Source organism: Empidonax traillii, unplaced genomic scaffold, assembly GCF_003031625.1.
Source record: "Empidonax traillii isolate 1590-97213 ecotype Southwest subspecies unplaced genomic scaffold, ASM303162v1 scaffold759:size305195, whole genome shotgun sequence".
In the NCBI taxonomy this organism is placed as follows: Eukaryota; Metazoa; Chordata; class Aves; order Passeriformes; family Tyrannidae; genus Empidonax; species Empidonax traillii.
The window spans coordinates 274,350-286,534 of record NW_020955952.1 but is presented as its reverse complement, the minus strand read 5'-3'; the positions used below and the strand labels follow the sequence as shown (position 1 = coordinate 286,534).

Sequence of the window (12,185 nt, the reverse complement as noted above, 5' to 3'; positions counted from 1 at the left end):
TTCCCCCTGAATGAATAAACATATCCCCCTAACCAATGTCTTCAATCCCCCTTATCAGAAGCCCTCAGATTCGAGGGTTCAAACCAAACCTACCTTTGTCCCAGAACCTTCTATACCCTCCCTATAAAAGCACCAGTGGAATAAAGGAATGGGCCATTTTGCCGGACATGTAACCGCGTGTACGTGTCTGTTTCCCACGCAAAATGCGCTCTGGGCCGGATGAATGGGCATTTTAAACCCCCCATTCATCATACTGCAACTGAAAAAGAGATACCGGCAGCTTATGAAGGGGTTTGAGCTGCTTTGGAGGTGATTGGTATTGAAGCCCAGCTTCTACTGGCACCTCAGTTACCCGTGTTGGGTTGGATGTTCAAAGGGAGGGTTTCCTCTACACATCATGCAACTGATGCTACATGGAGTAAGTGGCTCACACTGATCACACGATGAGCTCATATAGGAAACCCAGTCATCCAGGAATCTTGGAAGTGATCATGGACTGTCCAGAAGGCAAAGATTTTGGAATGTCACCAGAGGAGGGTTCGTGATCAAGGGGTGGACTTATGGACACTATCGCACAGGTTATCCATGAATGTGAAATGTTGCAATTAAGCAGACTAAGCGGTTGAAGCCTCTGTGCTATGGAGGACAACAGCTGAAATATAAGTATGGGGAGGCCTGGTAGACTGACTCTATCACACTCCCCCAAACCCATGATGGCAAGTGCCATGTGCTTATGATGGTGGAAGCAACCACTGGATGACTGGAAACATACTCTGTGCCACATGCCACAGTCCAGAACACTATCCTGGGTCTTGGAAAGCAAGTCTTATGGCAACACGGTACTCCAGAAAGCACCGAGTCAGACAACGAAACCCATTTCCAAAACAACCTCATAGACACCTGGGCCAATGAACATGGCATTGTGTGGGTGTATCACATTCCCTATCATGCACCAGTCTCCGGGAAAACTGAACAGTGCAATGGATCATTAAAAACTATGCTGAGAGCAATGGGTGGAGGGACCTTCAAACACTGAGATACACATTTGGCAAAGTTCACCTGGTTAGTCAACACCAGAGGATCTGCCAATCGGGCTGGCCCTGCCCAATCAAAACTTTTACATACTGTAGAAGGAGAAAGAGTTCCTGCAGTGCACATTAAAAATATGCTGGGGGAAACAGTCTGGGTTATCCCTGCCTCAGGCACAGGCAAACCCATCTGTGGGATTGCTTTTGCTGAAGGACCTGAGTGCACATGGTGGGTAATGCTAGAGGATGAGGAAGTCTGGTGTGTGTCTCAAGGGGATTTGATTTTGGGTAAGAATAGCCTCTGAATTTAATTGTATGATGTTAATTGCTATATTATACACTGCTATATTATATTGCTATATTATTAACACTGTATATTATCATTTCTATGGTGGTTATACATCCATCATTGCAAGTCTCTGCCACTCCAGATTTTAGGATCTGAACCCAGCTCCACTTCGATTGCCACATTAACAAAGAATGAACTTTGATGAAGCTGGACAAGTGCAGTAGTGATGGAATCAGAACTGGCTTCAGCATGCAGCAATCCAACATGACTCACCATCTTTCCTGCCCTGAAAGACTGTTATGACAAAAGGTCATGGACTCAATGAGCTCAATGGACATTTATAGGTATGGTCCATAGACTAAGGGAATGATATCTGTGTATATCTATCAAAAGACAGGAAAGATGATAGGGTATTGGGAACTGTGTGATCTGGCATGATGTAAATGGTATGGAATAAGGGGTGGATACTGTCCTGGTTTTGGCTATGATAAATTTCTTCTCAGTAGCTGTCACAGTGCGGTGTTTTGGATTCAGTATAAATGCTGATAATACACTGATGTTTTGGTTGTTGCTGAGAAGTGTCTACCCTGAGTCAAGGGCTTTTCAGTGTCTCATGCTCTGCCAGGGAGGAGCTGCACAAGAATCTGGGAGAGAACATGGCCAGCACAGTTGATCCAAACTGGCCAAAGGGATATTCCACACCATAGAACATCACACCTAGTATATAAACTGGGAGTTGGCTGGGAGGTTGCTAGCTGGGGTTAAACCACTACAAAAGGTATATTTTTTATCTTTTCTTAATTAAAAAAATAGGTATGTATCAAAAAGAAGTGTTCAAATTCAACTACTGGGCATTTTGTTGTTTGTTTTTGGGTTTTTTTTAACTACATGAAAATTGATAGCACAATGTTTCTGCAATGTTTCTACTTGGTAATTACCATGTGTTTCTTCAGGCATTTAAAGGAAAAACAAGATGTCATTTTACCTGTCACATCAGTAGACAATGTAGACAAGCAAAGCCTGCAAAAACACTTGCTTCAATAGCCATTGCTATTATATGTAGGAGGCTTTCAACTACTCAAAAGCAATGGAAACATTTCAGTTACCTTGAGTGCTAAAAGGCTCTTGTTAATTTCCGCACCTTCCAGCCGAGTCTGCCTGTCTGCACTGGAAGTATCTGCTCCTCTTTCATTGCCAGCCAAATCAATCAGAGAAAATTTACCATGCAATTTCCCTTTCCTTCTGAGAATAATCTGAAACACTGCATGGCTTCGAGATGAGTGAGCATTTGCAGATGTCTGGCCAGATGTCCTTTAACAAAATGAAAAAAGGAAGGACATATGAACAGGCAAAGGACCATACATGTTAAACACATTACCCTAAGAACATTAGTTTTTTTCAGGGCAGAGTCCTGTTTTTACCCTAATAATTCGATGTGCACAGTATAATTATACCTATTTCTCCAATTCTTCAAACAGAAATGGAAGATTAGTAACATTTTTCTAATCTCTTAAAAGCAAGAATAATCAGATCTCCAAAGATTTCAGACTATCAGAGAGCTTATTTGCAAAATGTCACATGTGGTACTTTTATCTAATCAGGTAGCAGAAGATTGATTTTAAAAATAATAAAGCTGGATCTTAACAGAACCCCAACTTTTATACTTCTGTCACTACATATCAAGGCCTTTTAGAACTGACGAATCTGGCAGTATTAAGTCAACAAACTGGTTATATAATGCATGCAATTCACATTCTGTAGAAAAATCAGTTATTTCTCTCTAGCTGAGAAAATCTAAACTATCTTTATTGAAAAGATAGGCAGATTTCTTACTTGCAGTCAACATCATCAAAATACCACCACATATTAAAAAGCCATCACTATGAAGAGACACCAAAAAAATCTTGTTCCAAATCTTTAATTTACAGTGAAAAATTGACGAAAGCTATGGGAGATACCTGCAGCTGTTGCCTATTTCAATAAGCTTAAGAACATCTTCAACACATTTGACTTCCCGTTCCTGTAATCCCACCACCTGGACTTGCTGTTTACCATCTTCTAATACTCTTAATTTTGTCTTCCTGTTCAACAAGTCAAAAACCTTGGGGAGGAGAGGAACAGAACAGTTATAGAGGAGCTTTAAAAGACATTTTTGCTTCAAATCTCATATCAAAATATGCAAAGCATTCCATGCATAATGCTGCTTTAGCAGGGAGGTTGGACCAGATGACCCACTGTGGTCCCCTCCAGCCTGACCAATTCTGTGACTGAAAGAGAAGTGTAAAGAATTATTTGAAATAAAGCTTTTGGTACAAGAAGGAAAAAAATCTTTTATGTGACAAGCTCACAATCTGTTTTGTGAAAAAGAAATTCCACCTTCCTCAGGAAAAGATCATGTACTTACCTTACCACTATAGATCTCAAAAAATGTTGCATATACTTGAAGTTCTAACTTCTTATAGTTTGGTTTCTTTAGCATTAAAAAGACGTCTCTAGCTGTGAATACATTTACAAAAAAAAAAAAAACCATAGTTATGTATTTTCATTTAGTGAAGACTCATTAATGCATAGCAGTCTATTTTATAGCATCTCATATTTTGCAAGTGTAATAGTCAATCAAGTCAATCAAATAAAAAACACTTCAATTTAAACTGCCACATTACATTGGAAGATGCAGGAGACTCAAAAATTGTAAACTCAATCATCATTTATATTTCTTATATTTTTGAAATTATCTATATATATTTACCTTCCTGTGTAAAATCTGCACATCTAGGAACTAATTTTTATGTTATCAAAGTTCCACTGTAATGCAAAATACATAGACCCTTATGTTTGTACAACAGGAAGTAGAAATGTATTGACCTCAACTAATGTTATAGTTTCATACTTTTTTTTTGGTTGAATTTCCCACACCAACAGTCTGCTAGGATATGATGAACCGTTGTTTTCTAGCTCGGAGTCTAATTGCCCCCCATTGAAAAGCTAATGACTTTCTCTGCAAAAAGCGGGACTTGTTTTCCTCTGCCTCTGCCTGAGGCAGTGGGGGAAGGTAAATTTCACTGTGTAACCTTGGCCGAGGCAGCAGCCAGAGGGAAAGGGGCGGGGGGTGGAGTGGGGTGTAAGGCGAAAGGGGCAGGGGGTGGAGTGGGGTGTAAGGGGAAAGGGGCTGGCAGTTTTTGGCTGGGAGGTGCTTGCGTTTTGCCGGGCTTTTTACCTTTGTTGGAGGGGGAGTCACGTGGTGTGGGCTGGAGTGGTTCGGTCTGGATTTTGAATCACTTGCCTAGCTCAGGAGGGTGTAGGGGCATCTGCCTGCACCTTTTCTTCCCCCTCCTCCCTTCCCGTGTCGGCAGCAGTTTGCATCCATCGTCAGAAAGGGTCCCAGCTGGAGCCAACCCTCGACAGGTGAGTCCACGGAAGCCCTTGAGGGGAAAGGCCACCCTCTCCCTTCCTCCTTTCCCCTGCCGGCAGCAGCTTGCACCCATCGACAAGGGGGTCCCAGCCAGAGCCAGCCTTCGACAGCGTGCGTCCACAGGAGCCCTCTCCACCATCCTTCCCCCTTCTCCCTTCCCGTGCCGGCAGCGGCCCGCGCCCTCCAGGAGGTCGACTCAGCTGCCTCCCGGGCGCCGACGCCGGTGCTCGTGGGAGCGGCAGCCACCAGAGCCCGACAGCGCCCCCTGCCGGCCGTCAGTGAGTAACTGCAGCCTTCGCTTTTCCCGAGGCACAACAGCTCCCCTTGCTGGTTGAAAGGGAGTCACTGCAGTTCCAGAGCCCAACAGCGCCACCTGGTGAGCGTGAGTGAGGCACTGCAGCCCGTGCCTTCCAAGGTACGCCAGTGCCCCCTGCTGGGTGTGGTTATAACTGCGTCAAAAGGCATAAATACTTCATTGTTTTCAGTGAAAGTTTCAGTTATGGTATTGTTGCTTGTTCTGTTTTGTTACATATATATATTTGGTAAAGAGTTGTTATTTCCTTTTCCACACTTTTTCATCTGCAGTCTCTTAATTTCAAAGTTATAATAACTTAGAGGAAGGAGTTTAGTTTTTTCCTATTCTGCCATCCTTGGCAGACATTTTTGTCTTGTTAAAGTAAGACAACTAATTTTCAAAAAGCCAAAGGAAGTATAAAGTCTCACCTGCAAGTGCATATATTCCTTTAGAACAATCTTGTTTTTTTCCTGAAAAGTCACCACCCATAGTCTAAATTAAAAAAAAAAAAAAAAAAAAGACCAAAAATACACTATAAAGATCATAGAACTGTAACTTACATATTTTTTACTTATTAGAATGAGAAGTGTATCATACATAAAAAGAAGTGTATTGCTGATATGTAGAAGAAATACTTACATGGGTTTTTCCACTGCCTGTTTGTCCATATGCAAAACAAGTGGCCATTCCCCTTTCAAATATGGTCTCTACTAATGGTCGAGCTGTAAACCTTAAATGCAAAAAACAACAGTACTTAAGATATGTAATTACTTAAAAATCCCACACTACCACAAGGGCACTATAAATTTTAATTCCAGAAGTGACAAAACTGGTTCTGTACTTTGAGAGGGCAAAGGACATCTCCACATTAATTCCTGAACTAAAGAAACTACCAGCTCTAAGGCATTCAAATATCCCAGACAATTAAAGAAAAGCTACAAGGTGTTTCCCATTTATTTTACAAAAATATTATCTTCCTTCAAACCCTCAGAAAAAAAAATTTCTTGTTTTAGTGATGCAACACAGCACAGCTGAGTTTGGAGCTCCCTAAAGAAGGCACCATTATAAGATACAGAAGTAGGACAGTGTAGCCGATAAATACTTAGATTTTGCCAATACAAAAATTCCACTATAGTTTTTTTTTCCTAAAATCATCTTCCAAAATTAGGTGTAGAAGACAGATGGCCAAAAAAGCATTGCACATATTTAAATATTTTGAGAACATAGTTATGCTGAGAAAAGGTTCAATAAAACTTTTATCCAAGCTCATCAGAATGGAAAAATCCAGTTATACCTTAATTATTATTTGATGTGTCAAAAATATTTTCCAAAGTATAATTTTTCTATTTTAGGGAATTTTTAATTAAATAAATATAGCTATTACTCCTACTTCAGCTTCTTTTCACCATTACTTCATTAAAACCTCCAAAAGAAAAGGGTAACTTTATGGAGGGTTACCTCCACCAGGTGATGGAGCTAAGAGTCTCTCTTTCTAAACTTTTTCCAGGTGTTTACAAATAAAGTATGATTAGTGACAGAAACAAGAATGAATGTTTACAGAAACAGAGGTGTTAAAACATCCTTTCATTCCACTTTGGAACAAATACAACATTACTTATGAAAATAATATGGGACATTCAGCAACCAAAGGTTATGCAAAAATCTAAGTTTAACTGAATCATCAGTTTTCATCAAAAATGTACCAGATGATTCCTGATCAGCCTTAGACTTGTTTACATCCTCCAATTTATATACCTCTTTTGTCCTCAAGAGGATATCCCCAATCAATTTCAGGAAACCTATCCACCTAAGAAGCACATTCCATTATCTCTGTTTAACTCAGTTTGGCATTATTTATTTTGATGATTTATAAAAAATTGACTTTATTATATGTATTTTAAAATAAGGCAAAATGCAAACATATCTAGAAAAGTTATTGTAAAACATTATACAACTCCAAATGGTACCATGCCAAAACAGTCCAATTTTCCTTCTAGTAGAACCTTTATTTGCAATCTTGATCATTCAGAAATATAAACTCTGATTCTCCTTTAAAATTCAAAAGGCATTTCAGTTTTTTAATACTAAAGAAAACTTGCAACTCAATGTTGTGGCTCAAGGATTCAAAAATACTTAAAATACAGCTTAAGTAAAATAATAATAAAAAATAAGAGTAGTACATTTCTTGAGAACATTTTTCAGTATAGAAATACAATGAGCAATTTTAGCATACTGAAGAAAACTGAAGTAACTTGTCATACTTTTTCCCCCCCTGCTGTGACCCTGATAGTTCTGGTTAGATCAGGCAATGATACCTATTTTCCTCTTAACTGTGCTATTACAGGAGGCCTTGAAGCAGATTATCCTTCATGTCATAATCATTATTCTGCCATATGAGGGAGAAGAAAAAAGCCTGTACTGCTACACAGACTAGAGATTTATTGTTTCAGTATGAATACAAGTATCTTTCAATATTTTCCCATATTACTATTAATTTATTATGCAACTAATAAAAATTTTGCAGAAGAAACTCAATACAAAACCATAATAACATTGTATGTTAAAAACAGCCCTCACATTTAAACACTATGCTCACAAAGACAAATAACATGAAGAAGAGAGATTACAAGAACTGGTTGTTAAGCAGGAGGAAAACTATTGCAAGAGGCTGTAAGGAAAAGGCTAAACAGAAAAGCAAAACTCCTCAAGACAAAGGAAGGACATGGGGTGGAGACCCCTTTGAACCCTTCCAAGAAATTTCTCAAACACTCTCTCTCACCTCCAGTGTTGTTTCACTGCATCTCTAGCCAAGTATTTTTGGAATCTGAGTCACTTTCCTCCCCCTCTTGTGTTGGAAAGTCCTAAGGGATACTGACTCTCTACCCAGTAAGTGAGCAGGAAGAGCCAGGAAGTGACCTCTCAGCTATAAGTCAGAAGAGGTTTGAGCAGTGCCAAGACAACAGCTGCCTGGGAAAGACCAGAGCTCAACTGCTACCCTATTTGAAGATGTTATCTCCCTGTGACAGAGACACATCTCACCAGCTAGATCACTCTCCCATAACTCTTTACTATCAAGAAAGAAAAGATACTACCAGTAGACAATCATTAGAGACAGAAATTTCCAAGGGCACAGCTTTGCTGTTTAGACAGTTTTTCATTAGTGTAAATTGACAACCTTATCCACCAACAGGATGTTAGCATCTAAATCAGTCAGGATATGATGCCAACTTTCACTTCCTAATTGTTGGATTAAAAACAAGAATTGAGATAATTCTTTGTCCCTACTCCTTAAGGCTATAGGAAGCACTTTCTAAGCATAAAGGAAATTATCTTAATCAAGTTCCTTTCTAATATCAATATTCCTTGCAAAAATATTCACAATATTTAGACTGTGTACTAAGATTACGACCTGTCATGGTGCATAACCTTGCCTGCTACTGTATCTAATTCATTTAGCAACTTATACAAGGTAAACAACTACTTCTAAACAAGTTTTTTAAAACACTGTGTGCATTATTCTGTTCCAACTGTGGAAGTGAAACAGAAGAATAAAGGAGAAAATACAGATCCAAATACCTTGGGGTCTCTCTCTCTGTACTCTTTCCCCACCCTCCCCTGATTTGTTTGCCTCCTGAGGAGGCAATACACACTAGAGCCTGGAAAAGTCTCGGTGGAGAACTGAGAGCAGGATTCAGGATAAACAGAGCTAAACCAAAAGTGAACAGGCAAAAGAATGGAGTTAGCAATATGCATATCTGATAACACAGAGAATAGAAGTCCATGACCAAGGTAAGTCCACAGCTATTGATATTAGAGATATATGAGAAAAAAGATTCACCAAAGAAACCTCATACACATACCTGTAAACCATTTCATTAGGAGCCGTGTCATCAAAGGCATAATCAAAACGAAAAGTTTGGTTTTCTAGGTACCTTGTTAAATCCACTTTTTGTTTTGGTTCATGTACCATCACAACATCTTTACTAGGAATCGTTATTACATCAAGGTCTTTCATTGAAGTTTCTATAAAATAAATGAAAAACATATATTTAAGTAGCAACACATTACTATTTTTTACATATTTTCATTGTTTACACTCTTATAATGTCTCAGATAACCCACAAGTAACAACACTGCAATGGACTTGGGCTTCTGATACCTAGATAGTAATCTGCTAAGCAAGAGATTTCATTTTTGAAGTCTAGTCATCCTATCTTACCAAGTGCTAGAAAGTAAAGAAAGGTTGTACAAAGTCGATTAGAAAAGCTAAGATCATTAATGATAGCACCATCATTATAACTTCATTTTAAAGTTATCTTTTAATTTTTTGTAAATCCTTAAAGTTATAGCCATATGTTCAAAGCTTTCAAAAAGAAAAAACTGTTTTCATTCTACATAGACATTTTCATTTGTGTATTCCTCATGGAATCTCAAATATACATATTTAATATAGAATATCTCTACAGGAAAATCTTTTCTTAAAATTATTTGTAAGGAGAAAAATGGGTACCAGGCAGACATTAGACCTGGGAAAGCAGGTGCAGTTGTTCAGCAAGAGACCTCAGAGATAAGGATGGAATCCAGCAAACTGCCTTGGACACTCAGTGAGAGCAAGAGGAAGCTGCTAAACTTCTGCAGAGGAACATCATGCGGCAGACATCTGCAGCTCAAGTTAAAACTGAGAAAAAAGGACTTTTAACTCCTGCCTTACTTATAGAAAAATATAACCTTATATGTAGCAGTGCCAGAGTGCCATATGATAGTGTAATAGAGTTTAGATGGAGTAAATTTTAAAAATTGTATAACTGTGTGCCAATTAGTTCCCTGCATGATCCCTGCCCCTGTCGCCTGTGAAATCTTAGTGCTAGGTGTAATAAATATGTTTAATGTAAACATTGCATTCCAGAATTGGCTCTTCAGCCATTTCTGGTGCTGCTCTCCACTTCCCCTCACCCTGTTGCACATGAGACAAAGTGGACGAAGAATAAAACTCATTTTGCTACTGCAGTTGAGCTCTCTTTATTTCACCACCAAGCCTGCAGACAACTAGGGACTGAAAAAGTCCTAGTTAGAGAGCGGATTTAGGGAAGTGGACGTCAGCAAAAAAGCTGAACGTGCTAATGATGCTTCCTATCACTAGGAAGGAACAAAAGCCATCTAGATGTGATTTCAATAGTGAGTCCCCAGGTTACACAGCACTACAATTTATTGCTAGTTGTTGTATGAGATATGACTCAGCAAAACAGAGAACCCAGTGATCCATGATATGCACAAAAATAAAGATTCTTTCTGTGTACAGTCAGGATCACTAATGTGTCCTACTTCCTGCAAAGTCAATCCACAGAATGATTGGTGCTGAGAACACCTAAAGACTTTGGTGATAATTCTGTGTTTATGAGACTGACAGGAATTGATTTGTACACTTGATTTCTATTAAATTAATTGAACATTTTACAGTATTTCAAAATACAGAACATGAAAGAGGAAAGATGATATTATTGGCTTGTTGTTATTGCAATAAAGGAAAAACTATATTTTTTCTCTTCAAGGTATTACAGGCTAATATCTTTGATTTCTTTATACTTTATATAATTTTACATAATTTTAAAATGTGACAAGAGAAATATTATTTCAAAATTAAAGTGAATGTTCTCAGAATACTGCATTATGTGGGTACGAGATTATCTCTATGTTTCCTTGCCAGCATACATTATTTCATTAATACCTTTTATTACAGTCTAAGTCATATTTTATTAAAGATAACCTCCAATGCTAAAACAGAAATTGAACTGTTACCAGACTTGTATATTGAATGCCCTTATTACATAGGTTGTGAAAAACAGTTTCAATCAATTTTTGAGATTATACATTCCTTTCAGAACAATAAAAGAAAAAATATATGGAATAAGAAAACTGCAAAAGTAAAAATAAACAAAAATCTGGAGGGGAAAAAGTAAGACAAAAGAAAACTAACTATATACTGACATCAACATATGTTTTCCCTTTCCTATACAATTCTCCCATGTTCCTCTGGATATCCTCCAGATAATACTCAATGTGTAGTTGACAGTACAAAAATAAAAAATTCATCCCATGTTGTTTCAAAGTTCTTTGAGTGCTTAAGCTAAAAAAAAAAAAAAAACAAAGAGAAGGAAAGAAATATCTTTCAAAATGAAAATCAGCTTACTTTAGTTCTGGATTCAGATAGGATGAAATCCAGAAGCATTTGCAGTTCCTAATTTCCCATGAAAGTAAAGAACTTCATAGAAAGATTGGGATTTAGCTGGAGTTGAAAATCTAAATGGTTTTTTTGGGGGAGGGATACACACTCCAGTCTGATCAGCAGGTAGTAAGAAAAAAAGTTGTAATGCTAATCATACTAGAAAAGAAGTCACTAGGGAGTGATTCCAGTACCTAAAAATTAGGTTTAGTGCCATTCCATATACCCTAAGGTATCCTGCCCAGCCCTGAGCAACAACTCCAGGAGACACAAGTCTCCAGTTTGTCTATAACCTGCTAATACTGCAAGGATGTCTTAGACACCCTTGAGCACCTTAAATATCATAAGACACCAACATTCAAGCACCTGAATTGTACCCTTGATGTTTGATTCAAGACTTGAAAGTAAAAATATACAGGTATAAAAAAAGTGTAGAAAAATTTTCATTGAGTAGCTCACTGATCAGGTGATCACTTTAAGAATAGTTTAAAAGAATGGTGATCCTAACACAATGTAATAATACTGAAGAAATTACAGTAGAATTAATTCCCAGATCAACTAAATACATCCTAGATAACCTTGGGGAAAAAAATTACACTTCATAAAATGGTGACAGTTAAACTACTTTTCTCCCCATCTTTATTCAGGTTATGATAAGTTTATGAATTTTCTGGGTGCCTCACACATATTGTCTGGTATAACAGTGTTTCATCTTTGATCAGTATTTCTAGATCTCTTTAATACAAATAATGATGGCCAGTCTCTTCGCGAACGAAGAACCGGGGAAGGTCTTTCCACCTTCCAGCCTGCGCATTGGATTTTTTTTTTAGGTGAGACACAGTGTGCGCGGAACTGAGCCCACCCTTTAATCCTGAGGTTCATCTGCCGGGGCCAAGCACGCTTGGACGGTGGCAGCGAGGTCCTCAGGACGTAGATGGATT

At 38.3% G+C, this 12,185-nt stretch overlaps 1 protein-coding gene across 1 annotated transcript in view; it reads right to left on the bottom strand.

Annotated features, from left to right (window-relative positions):
• Positions 1–12,185, bottom strand: part of LOC114066348 (kinesin-like protein KIF2A) — a gene marked incomplete at its 3' end in the record, with an annotated part of 73,292 nt that overhangs the window by 6,937 nt on the left and 54,170 nt on the right. Inside the window, exons 9-14 of the mRNA XM_027900956.1 lie at positions 8,885–9,047; positions 5,664–5,754; positions 5,453–5,516; positions 3,722–3,813; positions 3,276–3,418; positions 2,424–2,628 (exon numbers count right to left, since the gene is read on the bottom strand). Of these exons, the coding sequence (XP_027756757.1) occupies positions 2,424–2,628; positions 3,276–3,418; positions 3,722–3,813; positions 5,453–5,516; positions 5,664–5,754; positions 8,885–9,047 (758 nt within the window). The remainder of the gene's footprint in view (positions 1–2,423; positions 2,629–3,275; positions 3,419–3,721; positions 3,814–5,452; positions 5,517–5,663; positions 5,755–8,884; positions 9,048–12,185) is intronic.